Genomic DNA, 24,890 nt, shown 5'->3' on the forward strand with positions numbered 1-24,890 from the left:
AAACAGGGGAAGTTGTGGCCTAATGGTTAGAGAATTGGACTCGTAATCGAAAGGTTGCGGGTTCGAGTCCCCGGCCGGCAGGGATTGTAGGTGGGGGGAGTGAATGTCCAGCGCTCTCTCCACCCTCAATACCACGACTGAGGTGCCCTTGAGCAAGGCACCGAACCCCCAACTGCTCCCCGGGCGCTGCAGCACTGGCTGCCCACTGCTCCGGGTGTGTGTTCACGGTGTGTGTGTGTGTGCATTTGTTCACTACTCACTGCTGTGTGTGTGCACTTGGATGGGTTAAACGCAGAGCACCAATAAAAAAAAATAAAAATTTTTTTATAAAAAGTGACAGTGGAGACATTTAAGTTACTTTTTTTTCTTGTTTTTTTTTGTTACAATTTGAAAATATATTGAAATAGAAATCAGTTATTTTAAATTGTAATATTTTTTTTTTTACATTTTTCTGAATGAAAATGGACAAATTAATTTTTCTTTTATCTTTTTCTAAACTCAAATTGTATGCAAGCATTAATTGAATAAAAGAACTTAAAAGAAGGAAGGTGAAGAGACACAAAGTAAACAGAAGAAAAACTGTACATTCATCCACCCCCAAATCTATTTTTGCCACCCCTGCCCTGAAGCCAGTTACATTCTCTTGGCTGGATGCTTTATGAATAGCAAATAAAGCCCTAATAGAAGAATATTTCATAGGCTTGCTTCAAGTAAAGAAACCGGCCTGCAGATTTCAGAGGGGTTCACTGACTTTGGCAATGTGCTTCTCGCAGATGATTCTCCGTTCCACTCCCCCCTCCCCACCCATCCAAACCCTCAACCCCCAAAGCCCAGCCCGTCCCCTTACAGATGTAATTTACTGTCTGCTTTGTCCCTCTCGCTCTTATCATACTCAAGGGTTTCTGAGTAAATTAGCTACATAGCTCGGTCAAGCTTAAACACAGAATGCAGCATTTGTAAGAGTATTTAAAGATGTCCTCTACAAACCAATCCTTTTGGAAAAGAAGAGCTGGCTATTGCGACTGGCTGCCTTGGTGTGCGTGCCTCAGTGGGTGCCAGATCTATGAGTCTGGTTAATTTTGGGGTCGCCATTATCAAGAACTCGGTGGCTGAGTACCACTACAATGGCCTTCTCTGTGCTTGTCCAGAACTAATGAGCTAATCTGTAATTTCCAAGCCCACAGACATAAAATCCTGTTTTCTGTCAAATATTTCCCCATGTTTTATATCAGTGGCCTCTAAGAGGTCGCCTGACCCTGTGTTAGCATGCTATCTACTTCTCAGGCCATGACACTATTCAGTGGAGAGCTGTAAGGGTGCAGTGGCACGGCAACAGGGAGATGAAGTTGGTCTCTGGCCTTCCTCGAGGGACTAACCCTTTAGCTCAGTTCAGCTCCACATAGTGGCTCTGAAGCTTTGACTTTCTATATAATAAAGAGCAGAAAGATTGTGGAAGTTACCATGGAAAGCATTCATCCTTCATAATCAACCTTTTAATTTCAATGGTTAAATTAAATCACCGCAGACAGTTATGGCTAAACTTTGCTTAATATGGCTCCATGTCATCACATGCTAATACTTTCAGCTTTAAAATTTTCTCATGCAATTTGGTTGTTTGAAGAAAAAAAAGAATAATACTTATTAGCATAACAGTTATGTAATTCAGTAGCTGTTAAAGTGCTGATAAGCAGAAAGGCCCTGGAAATATATGAAGTTTATTTGCAAAAACAGAAAAACAGAAAAACAAACTCCTTTTTTTTTTAATTTTCAAAAATTATGTTTTTTATTATGTTAGTTAGCTGTATTTTTATTTTTATTTTATTTAATCAAAGTAATCCAACTGCTGTTTTATTTAGATTAATTGGAATGCACAATGAAAAAACATGATTTCTGAAAATTGTTAAAAACTGATCTGTTTTTGCAAATGAACTCTTCATATATTTATTATAAAAATATATAATAATTATTATTATTATAATTATCATTATTACATTAATTAATAAATAAACTACATAATTTAACAGTATTAGGATTTCTGCTTTCTGATCGAACTGGTCTGAAACCATGAATTAATTAAAAATAATAATAATTATATTCATAAATTATTCTTCTGAAAATATATAGCTACCTTTATTATATTATATTATAAGGAATTTAATAATATATTTAAAGTAATATTTTATATTATTTTAATTTTAGGAAGGGGGTCTCTTGAAAGCAGATCATAATATTTGGCAGTCTATGGTATCAAAAAGCTTGAAATCCCCTGACTGAGTTCATAGTAAATGTTGGCAAGCAATGGATCACAACATATAGCTGTATATAAAATGCATTTGTAACAATTACGCCGTAATGCTGTTGTAAACAAATGATGCTACTAAAGCGTCTCTCACCATAAAGTAAAGAAATAGATTCTACCTGTGTGAATCACATGCTCAGCTCATTACCACAACATCAAGCAGTCCATTTGCTAGCCTCCACCCTCCTCTTCCCCAACATAAGCAGCAAATTTTTGCTTCAAAGTGATTCATAATACAGCATCACGATGTCTTTTTCCCTCATACAGTTACACAACTGTTAAGCAGATACTGTTTGTACCAATCTACGGCTACCGCATTGTTTGTCAACACCAGTTTAGAAATTCATTCTTTAACTAGGACCAGCCACAGAGGGTCTGATGGGGCGGGAGGAGAGGCGGGGAGACATATTTTGGAGATGTGGCACTAATTCACACAAAGGCAGCATTCGAAAAAGAAGGGTGCGGTGGTAAACCACAGATATAAGTTGAGCTGTCAGTGTGCGTTTGAGACTAAAGGACTGCAGATGGCTTCACTGAGGAGACTGGCTGTCAGACACACTTACCAGAGCAGGACAGACCAGACCCTGATTTACTTCCTGATAAATTGACTGGTACTAATGTTAAGACACAGAAGCAGGCACAGGGAACCCTTGATTTGCCATCCGTGTGACAGTCCTTAACAAGGCTAAGCAGTGAGTATAATATCCTCAATAATTAATATCCGAGCCAAAGGAAGACGGAGGACGTCAAGGTCACTTTCCTGAAAGAGTCACAGAATTGAGGGGAGAAGACAGAGAGAAGCAGATGTAGGGGTAAGACAGAAACAGACTAATTTTCCAAATGGTGTGAAAGAGGGAGGGAGGAAAAAAAAGAGGAAGACGGGGAGCGAGCAGATGGAATGAGAATGCTGAAGAGCTGCTCTAGATGGCAAGGTCTCTGCACCGAGTGCCGTCTTCGTGGCTCAGTGACGCATCCTCCTCCACTGTTTGTAAAAACAAGACCATCACACTCCATCTTGTGGTCCCGCAGGGCTGAGGGCTCGCGGCTGATTTATGGTGCACAGACTGAATTGCCTGGCTGGGATGACAGCAGCACTTGGACTCTCCCTCGTGGGAAGCCCCCAGCGTCTGCCTGGCTTGTCGGAGCCTGTGCATGGCAGCTTGTGATAGTGTTAGAGTGGAGACAAGGTTCCCAACATGACCCCCATCCTGGACCGATGCACGGCAAAGCCACCAAGGACCTCCCGGCCACTTCCTCTGGCTGCAATGAATGACGTGACTGAGATGAACGATGCTTGTAAAACATTTATTCAAATCTTATATATCCAAATAAACCTGGCCTACGGTTTAATGGTTCATCTATTACAAAGGATAGGCAAGCAGCAAGGTCCAGAGATAATAACTAAATAATAAGATAGATAGATAATAACAATAAATAATCAAATAAATAAAGTACAGAATTTTACATTGTTTCTGTTTTATTATGCTTTCTAAAGACTGATTGGAAATCAGTTTTCTTATTAATATAGCCTAATATAATAAACAAAAATAATAGGATTAATAAAGAAATATATATGTATATATATTAGGGCTGTCAGCGTTAACGCATGCAATTAATCAAAAAATTTTAACGCTTTAATATTTTTTTAATGCAAATTAATCGTTTGATAAGGTTTGACCCCAACTTCTTGCCGTCATCGCAGTGCGGAAGGTAATCATTTCCTGCGTCCCAATGTGCACACTATCCATCCTAAATTCTATGTGATCGTTGTATTTTTCAATACTATTTAGGGCAGATAGGGTGAATAGTATGCACATTGGGACGCAGGGATTGTGTGATTATGAGGCGCCGAGCTAAACAAAAGAGAAGCGAACGCAGAGAGAGAGAGAGAGAGAGAGAGCGACAGTGCGTGAGAGATATGTATACTCGTATGTGATAAGGGTACAGTGAACCAGTGTTGCCAGGGTCGCGGTTTTCCCGCACAATTGGGCTATTTTGAAAATACAGTCGCAGGAAAAATTACAGAGCCGTGGGTTGCGTCTTTTGGGCTCCTTTTATAATGTACCGTGGCCGCCCAGTGTATGTGCACACATGTGATCGCAAAAGGATGTTATTACAAAGTTATTAAAGTGAGTTCTGAGTAAAAGTGTACTATTCATCTCATAAATTGTCTTATGTAGCATGATGCTAATATTAGCTCTAATGCACCTGCAGAACAGGTCCAATTCTTCTTCATAATGCATTTTATCATAATACTTCATGTAAGGTCGCAAGAAAATGTTTTGTTGTATTTATTTAGAAATACTTTTCTAGAAATAATAGTTGGTTAAATGTGTACGGGGATTGAAGCGATGTGGCTTGGTAAATGCTTTATTGCCAGAATAAAGGCTGATAATGGCTGAAAAAAAAAGCAAAAGAATAATAAGGATTATGTCTCATACCTAGCGGAGATTTGAAAGGTTCTGTTTCGTTAAACTAGTTTGTCATGCATTTCTTTATTTCAACACATTTACAGGTAAATCCTAGTATTTTAAATTTGCGATTAATCATGATTAATCACAGTCCAGGACTTTTTTTAATCGATTGACAGCACTAATATACAGGGGCGTAGCCATCATTTCAAAAGTGGGGGGGATGGAATGTCTAGTGTTATACCTGTTTTTTTGTTGTTGTTTTTTTTCAGTTAACCCTTGTCTAATTGACATGTTTTATTTTTAATCATACCTTTTTGCTTAATATGCTTTATGATTATATTATTATGTATGATTATAAAATAGAAGGAAAGAAAAATAGAAAAAAGAAAAAGAAAGAAAGAAATACAACAGCTTGTCACTGGGACAGTACCCTTAAAAGCACATCTTTGTACCTTATTTACCCCAAAAAGTTACTCTAATGTACTAATATGCACCTTTTTGAGTATAAGTTACAAAGATGTCCTTATAAGGGTACTATTGTTTACATATTTCTAATTGTATTTTGTGTGTGTTGTATGTACAGTACATGGCACACAGTAATGATACTTGCACATTCACATACTTCTTTATTCTGTTCTGTTCTATTATACATTAGTCTGATTAGTCTATGTTAAAAGGTATAAGAAATATCTTATCATAGACAATGCTGTAAATAATCTTTACCTCTGAAGCCTCACTGAAACTTTCTGCCTCATTCACTCTCAACTCTGAATTCACGTCTGCCTCTGTCTATAGCAAATATGGTAGTGTTTGAAACGTACATACAGGGAATAGTGACATACAGAAGAAAATAACTAATTAAGTACACTGCTGGACAATAACCAATAATTTGTATCCTAAATTAATTTTTAACACTTTAGAATGATAAACACATATTCACTATTAACTATGACTTTTGCCTCAATAAACTCTTAATTTACTGCTTATTAACAGCTTGTAAGGTAGTCGTTGTAGTTGTTAAGTTTAGGATTATGGGATGCAGAATATCGTCATGAAGAATACAGAATTAATATGTGCTTAAGTACTAATAAACAACCAATATGCAAGCTAATAATTACCTACTGTAGTTAAAAATGATAGCTGAGTAGTTGTTCATCATACTAATGTTATTTTTTATTTTTCTATATTTGACTAATTATGTGTTTTGTATGATTGGTCCATATATAATCCTACAAACGCTTGTGTATTATAGACGTTATACAATGTAAAAACAGCCAGGTGTTAAAAGCCACTCTTCTCACCTGTCACTGTGTGGCGTCCTGATTCTGTCCTAACAAACCTAGGCTGACTGTTTCTTGTTCATTCTTGACAACACATAAAAACGTAAAATTAGTGCAATAATGATAGAGCACCCCTAAATGATGATCGGTCCTGTATCAGATCAGTGCTTGCATACTTGATTGAAATATATCATGTAGAATTGGCAGAGTGTCACAATGCTGCAAACGCTGTAAAATCTCAGTTCAACATTATCTTTATTCTTATTTGAAGGGTTCTGATAACATACATAAGTGTTAAAATAAAAGACGTTACAAAAGAGTTACGGAAAAATACACTGAAAATAAATAAGTGCATGTTTGTCCAGGCAGCTTTTTATTCTCCATATAATGAACATCAAAACTTGCTAATTATTCAACAAGAGCAATAGGCAGAGTCACTCAACATTGTGCAACACTATTCGGATCCCACATGCCAACTTACGCTGCTTGACTTTTTCGTAAAAAAGGAGTGAAGAGTGTCTTGCCGCTTTGAACTCATCTCGACCTCTAATGAATGATGGAGTGCAGGGTGCGGGACCGCGGGCACGAGCCTGGGCATGTCGTGACGTCACAAACTGAGTGACTGATTGCCATGGAAACGTAAACGTCATGTATAAATTATCCTGTCTCTTTGAATTTTAAATCATTCTGCATTTATATACATTGCTCCATTAAAACCTCAACATGTCGAGAACACAACTGTCCAATGAAAAAGTGCGGGGGACGAATTTACTTTTTATAAAAAGTGGGGGGACACGTCCCCCGCGTAATCTACGCCCCTGCTAATATTATATATATATATATATATATATTATATATATATATATATATATATAGTGCTGTCAAACGATTAATCGTGATTAATCGCATCCAACATATTTTTTTTTGTCTCATAATGTGTGTGTACTGTGTATATTTACTATGTATAAATAAATACACACACAAAGTATATATTTTGAAAACATTTACATGTATTTACATTTATATATATTACAGATAAATATGTTTAATATATAAACATAACATATTTTTCTTAAATATTAACAGGTATGTGTATGTATTTACATAGACATAATAAATATTCATAGTACACACAAGTATATTATGTGAACAAAAACTTTTATTTTCGATGCGATTAATCGTTTGACAGCACTAATATATATATATATATATATATATATATATATATTTTATACATATACACTTTCTAAAGACTGCTTGGAAATCAGATTTATTATTACACCTATATTCTCTCATGCTATGCCAGTGTCTACCCCACCTGCAGTGAGAAGAAAGAAAGAAAGAGAGCACCAAACTGATGTCTGGCCTCTCACTCCAGCATATTATTTCTCACAGGAGTCGGCTGCAGCTGTATTGCTTCATCAGTCTACACGGAACAACAACAGAGAGAGACAAACAAGAAGAAAAATATGCTTTTTGAGGCAGAATGTGTCTAAATATGATTTATACAATCTTTACGCTCAAAACCGCATCAAAACGTTCACATTTAATATAGTTAATCTTTAAACCGATGCATGGTGTTGCTCAGAAAGGTTTGATTTATTAGGAACATCTTGCTTGTTTCTTTGGCTGTTTAACCTTGTTCCTCAAAGAAATGAAGTTCTTTCCCTGAGCCCGTAAATCCAAAGTGACTGAATAGTGTCACTGTGAAAACTGCAGGGCCCCGTGGTTGCAATTACATCCCCAGCGCAGTGTGTTTGAGAGGATGTGAGTATGCCCACTCTCCCTCATATACTCTCTGAGCCTGAGCCTATTTAAACAGGTGCATTAGCGGCATTTTCTCTGGCCCTCTCCCGCATTACATCAACACTGCAGACCTCCAGCATTCGTGCCTGTATTTTTGGAGAGAAAAGAAAGTGCGTTTTCTAAGAAGGAGCATAATAGCTTCCAAACAAGATGAAAGTCTGGCAGTGACACAAAAGATGTTCAGAATTTATTTTCCAAATTAAAAGCCATTCCTTTTGTTTGGGGTATGCAACACTCAGCCCACCCACAAATTGAGCTCATTTAGCCATATTTATGATAACAGACATTTTTTATGCATTAAAACCCCACTTTATGGAGCAGTGTTGTACAGAATTTAGAGTTCAGGAAGCTGACAGGAAGAGAAACATACTGAGTTTCTGCTTTTCAAAGAAATGTAACAATGGCAATGAATTCTTGGAAATCGACGTGTTCCGTCTTTCCACTCTATCCAAAAAAAAAAAATCTAGTTAGAAATTTAGAGTTATATTTTTTAATGAATTTCAGTTTTCATTTAAATTCCATTAAGATGACAATTCTGTATCCTGTTTGCTACATCAGTTGAAATTTAGGAAGTGAATTGGAATTCTAAATTCAGTTCTGAATGGAGCACAACCCTGTTATGGCTAGAGAGCAAAGTGCAATCTTTTACCTGCCATGTCTACCTTCAAACTTTCTGTGACCCCTGACCTGCGGTCACTGGAGCTAAATAAACAACCTAAGGTTCATTCTCCGCCTCATTAGGGGGCAGATCTGATTGGGCTTCTCTCTCATGAAGTAAACTGATGCTGTTCTGCAGCAATCTGACAGCAGTGGTGGGTTTTTACGAAGAGAGCCTTTGCATCACAAGTGGCACTATTCATTATTCTTCAGCCTTGCAGAGTGCAGATTCCGGTACACATATTTAAAACACCTCGTGCATTCTTTCATCCTCTCGGTGCAAAAATTGAACCTTAATATTTCCGATATGTCAGCACTGCTGTGGGACTTTCATCTCTGTGACATTTTTCCTAAACTCTGCGCTTTACTTACAAATGTGGAAGAGTGAGAAAACATTAAAGCTTCCACCTCCAGCCAAAGCCAAGACCATAATTAGTAGGCTTTAAATCCTTGACAGAAAATGTTCCCTCATAGTGCTCTGGACTGTATTTTAAGTCTTTTCCCGGAACTGATTGGCAAGCGTATTTTCCTGATGACTTTCAATAGACATTCTCCGTAGGAGGGCCGTCTGCCTTTCACTGCTCTCTTCTGCACAACTCAAAGATCAGCTGCATTGAAGCTTTAATTGCTTCATTTGTTGGCATTATATTTCTATCTCTCGTAGGGCAAAAAAGATAGGAAAAGATCCTTGTTTTGTCAGGGGTCGACAGGCTGTCATGTCTTACTGCAATTTGTTATGTGGTTAGCACAGACCTTTGAGAGAAACATCTGTGAGTTTTGTGGATAAACCACTGACAGGATGCAAGAGAGCTGTTAATGGCGTTCTGCTTTCACGCCGATATAATTTACAAGAGAATCGCTCCACGGGAGATCCCCTAAAGGACCGAGACTGAAAAAGACGACAACATTCAATGTATGTACTTGTCCCTCTCATCGTAAGGAACGGGAATTGGAAAATGCACTCTTTTTTTTTTTGAGCGTTGCCCATTCAAGAGGTGAACACGATTTGAATCTTGTTAAAGTGCCTCCTATTGATCCGCAGGATGCAGATAAATCCATGCTTCTGTAGAAAAGCGGATTCTTATGAAATGAAAGGAGGAATTCTGGGTAGGCAGACTGCGCCTTGGCAGGTGTGGTGTCCTCGGCAGTCGCTCGCTGTATATGTGGATAATGGTGAGACTCACCCTTGTTGCTATGGTGATAACATTGACTTTTGGTGATGAAAAGCCCTTTCGAGATGTGGACTTGTGTGTGTGTTCACAGGGCTTGGTAATTATGGGCTAAATTTGAGCCACTTGAGATACCGTAGTCGATCCAGAGCTTTACTTTCCAATTTATTTTTTACTTTTTCAATTTAATTTCTTGATTCTCCCTGCTGCTCGCCTGAGTTTTAGCATGAGGAAGCATGCGTGTATGTGGGTGCGGATGCTGCCGTCTATATATGTGGGTCAAACCTCTCTCATAATGCACCAAGACACGGATACACAAACACACAGGAGCGCTCATCTTCTCACTTGTGCCGCAGGAGATCCGAAGTGTCCCCAGACTTCAGTCAGTAATCTGTCAATCTCATCAGATCACATTTTAAAATAGTGACAGATTGGGCAGCAGAGATCCTGGAAAGCAACGCTCCAATCTTTAAATATTGATTCAGGGCCCAAAGCTGTGTTGTCCCTCGGAGTCCTGAAAGAGCAGGAAAAGCAGATAATTAGTGATTTTAATTGGATGATCCGTCAAGCTCGGAGTTCCAGATGTAAATGTGTGAATCCTTTCCACAATCTCTTGCTGTCACTGAGGGCTACGAGTGTGTAGCAAGGTCTCAACCCTTGGGCTGATTTACCAATAGGGGAGCTGACAATATGTGTCAACAAACATCTGTCTGGTAGATTCTCTGACTAGTTTTATTGACGGGGTGAGAACCTGTCATGCAATGAATCATTTGGCAATAATTAATCAACAATAACAGGTGTCCACTGGCTTTACAAATACTGCACGTTCTATATCAACATTCATCAATGTGTCTTTTGAATGTCATGCTTAAGGAATACACATATATACTGTAGTACCATAACAGTTATTGACTATCACACAATATTGCATTTACTGTATATAAGAAACATTCTATTCTTTTTAGAAATGTTGAAAACGTTTTTTCTGCTTATTGTTTTCAAAAGTTTGGGGCAAGTAATGTTTAAAAAAAGAAAATAAATTAACATTATTCAGCAAACAGATCAAACGTGACACTAATGACATTAACAATTTTATAAAAAATATTCATATTTCAAATAAACAGTGTTCTTTTGAACTTTCTGTTAATCAAAGAAATCCTGAAAAATAAAAGGCTTCAAAAATAAAAGGCTTTTGCTACTAAGCAAAAAAAAAAACGTTTTTAACATTTATTATAAGATTTTTTTAAATATATGATGTCTTGCCTACATTCAAATAAGAATTCAGACGCCTAAATAAACTACGCATATCAGTATTTTATTGTTTATCAGCAATAACATTAAAAATAATTAGTATTGTCGCTCTTGATCTGAATTTTAATAACAGTGAATCCATAATTATTCTTATAATTGCTGTTATTTTTTATATGTGAGTGGTGCATGTGGAAACAGCCATCTGAAGAAGCGATTTTGTTATGCAAATGCCATTTGTGTATATTAACAAACATTTAAGCAGAGAGAGTGCCCTTGTCGTGCTTGTCTATCCAGATGGCCAATAATGAAATATGTATGGAGTCAAAAGGACTCACACAGAAAGCTGTTTTGGGCTGACTGCTAATAAAAAGAGAGCTGCCTTGATTATTACAGATGCATCTCTTTTAAATAAAAGGGAAGAAAAAGAGGCAGACAGCTCCTCAACTTGAGCAAGTGAAAGCTCTGCTTTTTTATTGTTATAATGATACAAAAAGCAGCTTGAAAGCCCTTCCCTCCAACACAACAAAGGACAGATCTGTATTAATACTGGCTCAGACATATCTTTCTTTTCTTTCTTTTTTTTTTTTTACGCCACAACAGCTTTAAAACATCATTACATATTTAGAACTGCCAGCTAGATGAGAGAGATGTAGCACAATGTTCAGCATTTAACAATGAGGATACTTTGCCAGTGTCCCTTACTGTGAAATCTCTGATTGCACTTCTAAACCCTCCTTTTATCAAGCCTGGCAACAGAGTGTAACAATTACTCACAAGATGGGGATCCACTTTTGATTTAGCAATGTACACTTTAAATGCTTTTATTAAAAGGCCCTCGAAAGGTCTAGCATTAAAACTTGTTGAAGCAGTAGAGCCAGCTTACGTAAACACGGCGTGGAGCTCCTCACCATACCACAGTCTTGTTTCCCCCATTTCCAGCTCTGACATGTACTGAAAAGATGAAAACTCCAAAACAAACTGTGCCTGAAATCCGTGAAGGAAACCGCAAATAAGCAGAAGCTGTGCAAAAGGCAGTTAGACAACAAAACTAACTCTTAGTTTTTTTTTCTCTCTCTCTCTCTCTCTCTCTCTCTCTCTATTTCTCTCTCTCTCTCCCTGTGCAGATCAGTCCGAGGGTTTCCACTGCCAAGATGAATGTCGTATCCTGGGCCACTCGGACCGCTGCTGGATGCCTCGGGTGTCGATGCCAGCGAGAGCGAAGTCTCCCGAACACGGCCGCAATGTCATTGCTCTGTCCATTGAGGCCACCACCGTGGACGTACCTCACTACGAGGACTGTGGCACCATCAAAAGGACTTTTGCCACCTTTGGCAAAGACGGGGCGGATGAGGAGCGGGCCGAACAGAGGGGTAGGCGGCAAACGGCGGAGCCGGCCGTCTGCAGCCCCAAGACCAATGGCACCGTGCGTGAGGCCGGAAACGGCCGTGAAGCCGTCAGTCCCATCACCTCCCCAGTGCACCTGAAGAGCCCCCAGTACAAACCACCCTCCACCTACAACACTCTGAAATGCCGGGACGCAGAGCGCATAGCCAACCATAGCCTGCTGCGGCAGCCGGAGGGGAAGGACAGTGAGCCGGCCATGCGGGAGATCAACACGCTCCTGCAGGACGGTCGTGAGAAGGAGTCCCCCGGCAGCAAGCGGCTGAAGGACATTGTGCTTTAACCGGCTCCCGCGTGTACACAGAGCGCATACACTACTACGAGTGTGTGTGTCTACGTGTGCGTGTGTGTGTATTTGTGTGCTTTTGCAAGCGTCGAGCCGAACAGGCCTGGGGAAGGGAGACACATGTGCAGCACAACGTATTCTCCAGAGACCGAACAAACGAAGCTGAAAATGTGTCTGCGAGCTCAGACTGTCATCGTGGCTTGGTAGTAACAGCAACGCTTGTACGTTCGTCGCAATCGTCTGTCCGCAGTGGACAGGCTGATTACTGTGTGCTGCGCAACACGCTCCACCCTGCCCTCACGTCTTACCCTTAGAGGAGAAAGACCTTCCAGTGCACCGCTGGTGACTCCCAATTACAGTCATGCCTTGTAGACTCTAAAGAGACTTCTAACTTTATTCTAATGCCTTCTTTGGTATGCAGTTTTTGCTTCAGCTGCCAAACCGCTCACTGTTCCTGAAGAGGACGTGGGTCTCTCTGACACTACGGATGGCGAGACTCTTTCCATCTAACACAAGCAGTCTGACCAATCGTACACAGGAACACTCCTGTAGATCTCATTTCATTTCTGCGGCTTTTCACTGGTCTGATAAGACAACCCTTCTCTGTTTCCCTCAAGACATTCCAATGTCAGCAAACCATGAGGTCGTTACAGTGCTTATTTTTTATCACAGATGGAGCTAAATGAAGTTGCGCTATCAGCTCAAGCTCACCGAAAAACTGGAATAGGGAGAGACTGATCCCCCAGACTTGCAGCCAGATATAAATATATATATATAAATATATATATACAGATAAAAAGAAGAAAAAAAAACATCAGACTTGTTGCTTTTGAAATCTCCTGTGTCCTTTCCTGATTGTAGCCAGTGGAGCGCAGTTTACTAGAACTTCGTGCTCTGGTCTTGTACTTTTTTGGATTTTGACTATGGGACTAGGATAGAAGGGGTCGTCACTTACGTCTTGCTATGTGGAACTCTGTTTAGGGTTTACTACTATCATTTTTAATAATCTGTTGTTATGTGACAATCCCTTTAATGTTTTGTTGCGAAAGTAAAAACTGAAAAAAATAAACATTGGTGTTCAACTAAAGCTACAGTAGCGTTTGTACACAAACACAAAAAGGAAAAAAAAAACATATATGCCAAAATATATTTTATAAATAATTTAAAATGTATAATGAGAATATTTAATGCTGTGTAGTTATTTTATCAGTAAGTTATACTTGAAAATAACTGGCTTTTTTTTTCTTTATTTGTCCCCTTTTTATTGACTGTTATTAATTTTTTAAATTTTCAATTGATCTTGAATTTTTGTTCACTGTGTTACCCCTGGCAACTGTTTATTGCAGTCTACCTTGTTGTAAAAGAGTTTCTTATTGGTCAGTTCTTGTGCCATCAGGTTTCTGTGTGGGCAAAAAAGAGAAAAAGACAAAAAAAATTACAAAAAAGAAAAAAAAAAATCAACACCAACAGTAGTGTGTCAGTACAATGAGCTTAGAGTGAGATAGCAAAAGAAACCAAAAAAACTGCGACAAACATTAAAGTTTCAAGATAACAGGTTGTTGTTTAATCTTAATACTCAAGTAAGGGTAAGAGTAACACTACCATGTCAAGTCACTCAAGGCAGTTCCACTCATTTCTGAAGTGTTTGAGAGGCGCTAAATGGATATGTTACATGTAAAGCAAACCCAGATGCTCTGAGACAGACTTGCTTTGCTATCTATCATCAAGTACAGCCCTCCAGTTTTCCAAATCATTTAAGAACATTTTACCAAGCCCAACCAAACAAGTTTGTTTTTTTTTTCTGTAAGAGAGAAAAAAAAACTGATTTGGTGGAATTGCCATAGCGGGGGACGGAGAGAAATTGCAAAATCAGTTTCCTTGCAATACTTGTTTTATAATGTGGGAAGTACAAACAAGTAGCTGAATGTTTTTGCTGGTCTCACCAAACAGCTTCTGGCAACATGAAAAACGGAATTATCACTGAATGTATACTGCAGCTTATTATTAAACTATTAAATGTTCTCCACTTTGTCTCCTTGTCTAACTTCATCAGTTCTGCATGTTTCCATCACACTCTTTTTAATTTGCCATCAAATGGCTCATAATGGAATAGATCCGCCTCAACTGGAGAGGAAGAGAGCGAGACGGCATTGTTGAAATGTAATGAGCGCAACCCGAGTTCAGCATCTTTTGTCTTGCCATAATTCATTAAAATCTATAATGTGATATGAATATCTACTGTTAATTTTCCTTGAAAGTAATATGCTTATGTGCGTGGCAATGGCGGCTGCAGCGATGAGAATCAAATGAAAATTTGTTTTCTTGCAGTCCAATCTGAAGAACATCAACATCGTTTTTATATATCCTGATTCTGGATAATTGCAAAAATTAAAAACGACTGCAGAAAATACACCTAGTGCTGCCAAATAAAGCAGCCGTTTGGGAATCATCCAACTGAGGAGTGTCAATTTCAAATGGCTGATCGTTCTAATTTGCTGAAGTGGATGATGCACGCAACTGCCCAAGTACATTATTGCTTGGATTCATACCCAGTGCAATTCAATGCTACTTATCTGTCAAAACAACAACTGACCAACGATCCCAAATAACACTGAGAGGGGTACCCCATTACAACCAGGTCCCTTCACAAAACTCAAATGCAACTGACTGTCTATAGTGAATGCACTACACTATATTATGATGTTTTAATGGCGCTCAAAATCAGGGTCACTCATAGGACATTACACTTAACCCGAAGGCTTAAAAGTCAAGCATCTAATTCCAAAATGCTTGTAGGCCTCATCATTAGTTCTGCAAACAAACCCAGCATAATGACCAACAAATGCGTTCTTCCTCCGACTGCTAAATCAGTTCCAATGGCAACGCACACTGCTCTGAGCTACAAATGAATTATAAGGCAAGCCCAAATGAGCCTCGTCACCTCATGTTTAATTACTCTGGATTCCTGTTGGTCAGGGTGAATTCTTCCCATTATACAGAGATTAATCTCAAAGGTTACCGGGACACACAACCTATTAACGTCCTATTAATATTTCAATTATCATTTTGCCAAATGGTGGAAGGGGGAATCAGAGAACAATTTAAATGATTTATTCCCGACACCGACATGCAAAGAAATAATAGAGGGAGGCGGGGAGGGAAAAAGGGGGGGAGGGTGCTACTCTTTTCCACCGATAAAAAACAGTTTGTACCTTATTCCTTGGAGTAGGCCCCTCAATCAGTTCCAGCCATCTCCATTCCTGAAACCTCATTCTATCAAAAGGACCTCAGCTGCTCCAGCAGCGGGGAAAGGGCTCATTGTGACCCACTGTTTATTCAGGCCAACCTCTGGGACCAGTTCTTTATCCCATACCCACCAAGCAATGGCTGGAGGGCAAACTGAAATTTCTGGTGAAGAAAAAAAAAAACTTTTTTTCTTCACCAAAAAAAAAAAAAATTATCTTTAAGATTCAAATGTAAAAGATTAAAAGCTTATTATTATTATTATTACTAATTAAAAATTTATATCAAAACCAACCACTGTGTTTAATAATATAGACATACGTTTTACTGCAGCCAAAAAGCACTTGGACTGTCAGTACTGGGCTATAACCCAGTCACCCTGCTGTGCCTTTTGTGAGAGTGCATTTTGGGACAGGGCAATAAATCTCTGGGCCAATGTTCTTTCTTTATACTCTTAATTTGGATGCTAATTGTGGAACACATCGTGGCATAGAGTTGCAAATAAGGACTGGGCCACAGCGGGTACACTAGCAGCACAGTAAAGGATATCTTAAAGAGACATTAACCAAATGTGAAAATTCTGACATAATTTTTTCACCCTCATGTCGTTACAAAACTACTGAACAAGAAAATAAATTAAGAAACTATGTTAAACTTTTGCATGCACTGGAGATCAATAAATACATTTTTGCATCACTGAACCAATCTAAATAAATTAGGTTACACCAGAACTACCTCCTTAAGGTAACAATTGCAGATTATCACTAACACAATGTTCAATAAAAATGAATTAAGATGAAGCCTGTCAAGCACCAAAATGTATAAAAAGCATCTTAAAACGACCCAAATGACATACTCACTGTTACAAGTAATACGATAGCTTTGTGTGAGAAATAAACTGAGGTGTAATTCATTAATACATCAAACTATTAACTGAGAGGTAAACTTTTATACGTTTTATGGTCTATTTCTTTATATTTATCCACTGTACCACTTCAGAATACTTAAGAGCAAAGCAAACAAGTTATATGAACAACTTTTATTGTGTTTTTCTGTTATCTTTGGAAGTCAACCCACACAGTCCCAAATTAGTTTTATTGTAAAGATAAGAACAGTCTTGTGTTTTCCACCTATGAAACAATCAAAAGGGTTTAGAATAACACGAGAGCGAGTACACAAAGACAAAACTTTTATTTTTGGGTGAACTAGCCCTTTAAGACTGGCAAGAGGAGGACACACTATATTAAACTCAATGGCTGGCTCTGTCTCTGCTACACTCTATCCTCAATAAAAAACAATGTCACATTATTTACCATTAGCAGTGTAGGATATGGTCATTTTAAGTGCATGTGATATACTGAGGTGCTGCTACCTTTCTGGCCTAGACACTTTGGCCTTGTACAGAAGACCAAGGAGGACTTGTCAGGCAGATAATGCCCTCTCCTAAAGATCCACACCTTCAGGCAAGGCCATTATCCTCACCACAGGAGAGTAATCGGATCGACCTGAAGCCAGCGCAGAGCCTACCTGCATGCAGCCATACAGCCCATCTGCATGAGGTGCAGGGGTGCACAGTAGGCTAGAGGAGGAGTGCCTCTGTGCTGGAAGGTCAAACTCATTTGAAAGTGAAGAACACTGGGAATTGTGGTATTAACAAAGGACTGAGAAGCCCATGTGTGATGTGAATGAGGATGCAAATCAAAGGATTAAAGAAACAGAGGTGACTCTTTGTTTGATCTATTGTCTGACTCACAGAGCTATGTATTGGCCTGGTCTTGCAAAGCATCTCGACAAGGAAAGACCCCGCACCTGCACAAAACTCAAATTTAGCCACAAATTGAGATCTGATTTCCCTGTGCTGAAGACTATTCGTGTTAAGTGCCTCCTATGCTCTTCTCTGTACTCATTTAATAACTCTGAGATTCTTCAGGAGAAGGATCCGGGAGTGGGAATAGCAGGAAGTCAGAGTTCATTACAATAGAGAATAGGGTTATAGATTTACAAGTTGCAAAACAATGGGTCCAAAGAGTATGGAAGGAAGGAAAAGATTGTCTGCCAGGAAATGTACCCATATAATGTGGCCAATACTAATTCAATCAGTTGCTACACTGTAGCCAGGTTTGAAATCCAGTGCCAAAAAAGAACTGCACACTGTTATGAGATAACTTGTCTCGCAGGCAACTTTACATATGCCAGAATCTTGCGAACTGATGTTTGTGGACCCTTAGAGGTCCATCTCAAATGGCTCAGGGAAAACTCCTGAATTGTGAGTAAATAAAGTATATACATACAGTATATCAAAAATAAAATAACTAAATAAATGAACACAGCAAGAGAATTAGAGCCAAATCGGCATTTTCAAAAGATGCAAAATTCAGAACTAAAAAATTGGCTTGTTTTCATTTCAGAATTGAATTGGCCACACCCAACTGAAATGACAGGAGGAGAAATTCAACACAGGTAATGCATCAAGCCATCAAACTTTACAACGTCAGACTTTTTTTCCCCTCCAAAACGTTCAAACGAGGCTTTCTCATGATTCAGCATTTGTCTTGAAACCTTGTTTTTTTGTCTACTTTTCTAATTCAAAATAGTTGTATGTACTTTGAATTTCAGTTCATTTTAATTTTACTCTATAACATTAAAAATCAAATTACAATTCTGCGTCCTGTTTTCTACCTCAATTCCTTGTACCTCAATTTCATAGTGAATGGTGCACAATGCTGAAAATATTCAGATATATAGGAAACCCCCCACAAAACTGCAAAGGTCAGAGTGTGGGAAGATCAACTGGAGTCTTCACTAATCCCATTTCCAAAGTAACAGCAACTTTTCTGATTGGATAAACCTTCTTTAGGATGATGTGTAGGTGTAGTATTTCACTAGGAATCTGACAATTAAAATGGATTTACTGTAGGGCCCACAAACAGCAATTTTTTTTTTTAAGCTGTCTCACAAATCTTAAATAAAACCAACCAAACGTGACTTAATGTTTCAATTAAGGCCAGATTCATCTACTACAATGAAGACATTCTTGAATGTACCAGACAAACCAGTTACACAGATATGTACTTATTTGTAGCAACGTAAAGAGGTGAGAAATTATTCTAGCGAGGCTAAATGCTCAGGCACACCATTAAGAGAAGCATCACAGGGGAATTTGCGCTTTGTTTACACACCAACAGGACTTGAGGTCGATCATTACCGTCAGTCACAAGGTTGATTAGCCCTTCCATTTTCACCTACCATTACAAATCTGACAAACGCTGCCTCATCTGTATGTAGTCCCCACAATATAACCCTAATCAGCCCTGCAAATGAGAAATGACACACTGTTTTGTGTTTACCGCCGGCTGCCCAGATTCATTGTGGCTCCAGGAGGAAGCCACCACGCAGTAATTGGGCTAAAGGCAGACAGATGATATCATAACCACGCCTGATTCCCTGATAGCTGTGACTCCCTCAGGCTCGGCTGTCTGAGGAAAGTGGCCTTTAGAGAGACCAGTCTTGAGCTGGCGTACTCAACGCCTGACCCAGGCCACTCCTCTCAGTCCAGGGCATGTAGGAAATGGGCCAAAGCTCCTAGAAAACAGCTGCCAATGCCCCCTCTCGAGAGGACAAAAGAGCCGATAGAAGAGCTGGAAATTAAAGACTGGCCTTTCACAGCCTGCATTATCCTCCATGCCAATCGGGGTGAAGCATCTCTCTTGCTAGTCCGGCGGGCGTACAGTACAGAGGGGTTGATTAGTTGACCTAAACTTTCTGCATGTCAGTGGAATACTCCGGCAACATATGTCACATGCTTGGTATAATCTGAAAGGAAGAGAGAAGAAAAAGAGGTGACTACATTCTCACAGCAGCAAAAGAATAGATGGCAGACATGCCAGTCCGCCTTGTACAGAGAAGAAGAATCACACACTAAAAGAACAAGAGCACCTGAGGCTTTTGTATTGACAGGGATCGAATGATCCTGTGAGATCTTTTTCTGCCTTCTCCATTTGAATCAAAGCTATTATGTTCATTTCTTCCTCGGCCAACAGCCTTTTATACAAACCCAAAAGTGACAATGGAGAGGGCTGAAAAATTATTGGGACTATTCTTTCAACATTACAGTAATTCGACATGATGGATTGCACTCTCAAGCAAGATCAGAAATGTGCAAAGGTTGGCTAAAATCACAGCAGCTTCTCATTTAACATTCTCTCTACATATAAGGCTGCTGTTTGCATACAGAGAGGATATAGATTCAATAAGAATATAATTTCATTTGATTTCATATATTTATTTTGAATTATTGCCAGAATATAATTTTTTCCCCAGAAGAGCTTAATTCTCAAAAAATAAATAAAATAAAATAAAAATAAATTCGATTCATTATGAATTGTCATTGACTGTTCACCTCCAAAAAAAAATTCAGAAAAGGATCAGAAATCCTAACTAAATAATGCAATAAGTGCACACTTGCCTGGACCAAGTTCATTGTCAGTTTCTAATTCTGCGTAAATGTGTTCAGATTACCATTGTTTCCTCCTCCTTTGTGCAAATGAGTCATTACAGTCATGATGACTTGTATTAATAGCTTTTCGCTCTATGTTTGAGCAAGAGGTCTTATTTTGGACAAGGCTTATTACACATCTGTGTGCCATAGTACTGGTAACAAAGCCAACCACAATTCACACTGCTTGGTTATACTTCTCATTAATTACCCTGTTCATTACAAGGGGACTGGGGTCTTGAGTTAGCCCAAGGATAGGACGAGCCCAGGGTGTACGTGATACAATATGAAGGTGAACAGCACTGGGTTGGGGAGATTTGGATGGCACGCCAGGTTTTTTTGGCAGGGTGTTGAAGCATGTGTTAATGGCTGAACACCAGGGATAGCTTATGTAAGGAATGATTAGTATTCACTCATCCTGAGACTAGATCAAATGATTACCTGACCTAAAAAAAATTCTAAACTTATTTTGCATTGCAACATTGCATTATATTTTTGTTTGAATGGACAAAATGCATAACAAATTATTCATACAAAATTGGACCTTGATAGAGCTCAAAGAAGCACTCATCTGATCATTTTGATAAAGATTACAATGGTTATGCATGATATAATAAAATAATGATTTTCTCCCAGGGCATTCATTTTGTGGAGGGCAAAGTGAAAAGACACAGCATACTGAGCAAATATTTCAGCATTTTATTATAACCTTCCAGAGGAAGGAAATATCTCCCTATGGCGACCCTGTTGCCCTGAGAAGAGTAAACTCTCGGTGTTCTTCCTCAACATCTTGAAGTCTCGCACCAGTGGGAAAAGCATTCTGCTCTCTGCAGCCAAAGTTTCTATCGCAATGTTGAACTGTTGCCGATAAACCAGGAAGCTCAAAGAGAGAAATCCATCTGTAGGAGAGCAGAATGAAGCAACAAGGATACAGAATATTTCGACAATGCCAAACAAACAGCTTCTCTGTTTTAAACAGTAAACAGATGAAACACTGGCTTGCCTACTAAGATTCATATGTTCTGTCCAGTTTGTTTTCTAATTAATTTCCTGGTTCCAGCCTCAAATGCAGCATTTTTTGCTTTTAGCTGTCTTTTAGCTTTGTTTCGCATGCAAAGAAAACGTTCCCTATCAATAGGAAGCGGTTTGCTTTGATGCTCAGCTCACGTTGGTTTTGGACAAACTAACAAAATGCAGATTATGTGATGTAACATAGCCTGCACTGACCATGGCACAGATAAAAAGCAAGTAAATCTACACAGTCAGAAACTTTTGGCCAATTTGTAAAGACGAGAAACATTTCATTATTTGGGAAGACGGCGTTTGACGTCTAATCTTTACCTACAAGACAGATCGCCAAACTCATTCATGTTACTGAGCAAAACAACTGAAAACTAGAACGAAAGAAAATCTGTCATCTCAATTTAGATGCATGTTTTTCCCCCTCCTTCACAATTGCAATGCCTCACTGTCATAGAATTGCCTGAACAATATCATACATGAGTGAAAATCTATAGCAACTGAAGTCGCTGACCCCTACAGTTCACGCATTTCAATGAAATGGTCCCTGAATCACAAGCTTTTCATCACAAACTGAAACTTTCCACACTCTGTGGCAAATAAACGCCATTCATGGGGATATGGAGAACACATTCACTAATCAGCTCCCAATCAGACATTAGCAATGCATGTTTCTCAAGTGCAAAAACTAAGTGTACAATTAAAGGACAAGAATTGTGGATGCCAGAGTGCACAAGACGATAACATGCACCTGTTAACAGGCACATAATGGTTCCCATTGTGGTTCTAACCATTTGTAACACTTAATTTCTTCTTTTTCCATTTATAAATAAGTATTCTTATTAAGATTGTTACAAAATACTTATACATCTATTCCAACACATTTAAAAATGTATGAATAAATTTATAAACCAATATTAACCAGCACTGTTTGTTCTTGATACCGGATGCATTAAATAATGTTAACAATTAAAACATTGTAAAATCTTATCCCTTATTTAATATCAACCAGCACGACACGAGTAAGACTAAAGAAATATAATCTAAACTGTGCGTGTATATAATACATTTGTTTGTGCATAGTTTGAATTACATTAATAACATAATAAATTCCACTACTAAAGTAATATGTTATGCCTTTTGCTGGCACAAAATCTGAGATGCCTTTTTAGATCCAAATGCATTTACAGCAACTGTAAACACAAAATCACTGACAATTAACAAAAGGAATATATTTCCATGGTAACCCACATGAATAAATGAATAATATAACATAGCGCATTAGTGTACTTTGCAAGCGAGTGTGCCAGAATGGGATTAATTCCATTTGAGAGTAATATTGTGGTCTATGGAATTCTCTGCTGAACTGTGTGACATCGCACTATTTAGTGGTGCATGTTATCTTTGTTTTCTCAGTTGTTAATTAAAGGTGGAAACAAAAAGCTGAAAATGAGCCCAGAGCTCAGAGGACAGGTGTACAGAGTACAGCGGGAGGACTAAATTGGATTTTGTGTCTCTTGAGCCTGACTTGGGAAGATCGTCAGAGGTAGAGCTGTGTTGAAATGAGAGAAGATTGTTGCAAATTATACAGTAGATTACATTTATAGCTGTATTGTTGTCGACTAGTACACAGAAAATGTAGTCTCCCATTAGACTGATGTTTATTTGTGTTTCATCTAATGTTTCAGCAGTGGCTGTCTGGCAGAAGAACCGCAAAGGTCTATAATCCATAAACAACTTTACCACCGGGACATTTCCATAATCTTGTATGGTATGGAGTCCGCCATCATTTCACAATGACTGAGAGCCCACTCTGCCATGTTTATTTAATCACGGTGGCCAAATCATATGCTAAATTCAAAACATCTCAACCGCCAACACAAAGGTCGTAGGTTCAATCTACAGTTTGTGGGAAGCGGGAACTGAAGAGCTACTGAAATCACAATAATGCTCTGCTGCTTTATTCATTTCACTTAACTTGGCGTTATATAAGGTCCCTACAATTGCTTTCATGACGATGGTAAATAACTGCAGTGGAGAGGCTTGAGAAGCGTACGCCTGCTCAATCTCCTTCCAAACCTTATCCAACTTGTTTCAAATGAACAGGAAGACATACCTATATTCAGATGATGCAAAGAGGGATTGAGTGAGTTTCAGTGGAACGCTGCAGTGCCATTACAGTGGACCCTGAGGGGATTATGTGATCTACGGCCACTGGGTTTCAGTTTGTGCAGACAGAGGAGCATCAGGGAAATACATTTCACTGGGCTACTACAGCAACCGATTGAGAGGAGCAATTTCCTTGCTTGGTTGAAAGAGAAAAGATAAGTGGAGGGAAAGGAAAAGCAAAAAGGCATGAAGTCACAGGGATCTAAATGCAAAAGCATTGGATTCAGCTCAGCCAAAGGCAACAGTTTATTTCATCTTCCTGCACTCTGAAATCTAGATTTCATCTAGATGCAGTCGTGTCAAAGAAAACGGATCACTGGCCTGAGAAGCAAAAACCTTGCAAGTCAACACGCACGCTAACATAATTACAATTTAACAGACAGAAAGTGAGCTAAATCATACTTCATGTTGTAAAATCACCACCAAGTGTCTTGCACAATAAACAAACCAAACATAATCATAATGTGGCCCCATTAACAGGAAAAGACATCATAAGCAAAGACAGCCAAATGCAGCCATTCTTTTTGGAAAAGGCTAAATTGATGTCTCTGAAATGCTTTCTTGCAACAAGGTCAAATGTTTTCATTTATGCCAGTCCTGGTTATATTTAAACTGCTGTTCAAAAGAGTCAGTAATAAATTAATACTGTTATTCAGCAAGGACACATTAAATAGATCAAAATTGACAGTAAAGACTTTTACATGGATATAAGTTTTCAACATGGATAATACTGTACAGTATATATATATATATATATATATATATATATATATATATATATAAACATTTCTTGAGCTCCAAATCATCATATTAGAACGGAAAGACCTAAAGGGCCGTAAAGAGCTGGGAGAAAACCGGATGCGTGTCAGATCCAAGTCACGTGCATCAGGTTTTAAAGTGCTGCTTTTAAAGTGAAACTTGCTGTAGTCTGCCACTGATGTGAATCAAAGAACAAAAGAAAAAGACAAATCACTCACTTTTCTGCTTGCTGATTGTAGATTAATCTTAATTCAATGTATAGTTTATGCATTTACAATTTATGATGGCTAAAAGCGAGGGGAAAATGCATTTAATAGAGACATCATTATAATTATTGGTAGGCTATCAATGATAGGTCTACTGATAGGTCTTCATTAATAATAGGATACTAAAAAAAAGAAAAGATGCCATTAAACACATATTTAAAATATACCATCTACATGTTGCGCCTACATTCATTTGGAGATTCCATGTGAAATTAGGACAATATAAATATGGTAATATGCAATTAATTAGTTCATTTTTAATCGATCAACAGCACTAATATATTCAAACCATAGTAATGAATAGTAATTGTACCTGGGCCACAATAAATTATTCGCACCTCCTTGGATTAAGGACAAAAGCCTAACACTAGCATA

The 24,890-nt window shown here is 38.5% G+C and overlaps 1 protein-coding gene across 3 annotated transcripts in view; it reads left to right on the forward strand.

Moving 5' to 3' along the window:
* LOC306853401 (protocadherin-19) overlaps positions 1-12,560 on the forward strand; it is a gene marked incomplete at both ends in the record, with an annotated part of 54,307 nt that extends 41,747 nt beyond the window's left edge. For all 3 annotated transcript variants that reach the window (XM_079390771.1, XM_079390772.1, XM_079390773.1), the window contains one exon: positions 12,001-12,560. In XM_079390771.1, coding sequence (XP_079246897.1) covers positions 12,001-12,560 — 560 coding nt within the window. The remainder of the gene's footprint in view (positions 1-12,000) is intronic.
* Positions 12,561-24,890: the final 12,330 nt, after the last annotated feature.

The sequence above is a fragment of the Barbus barbus genome (assembly GCF_936440315.1).
Source record: "Barbus barbus genome assembly, chromosome: 33".
NCBI classification, from domain to species: Eukaryota; Metazoa; Chordata; class Actinopteri; order Cypriniformes; family Cyprinidae; genus Barbus; species Barbus barbus.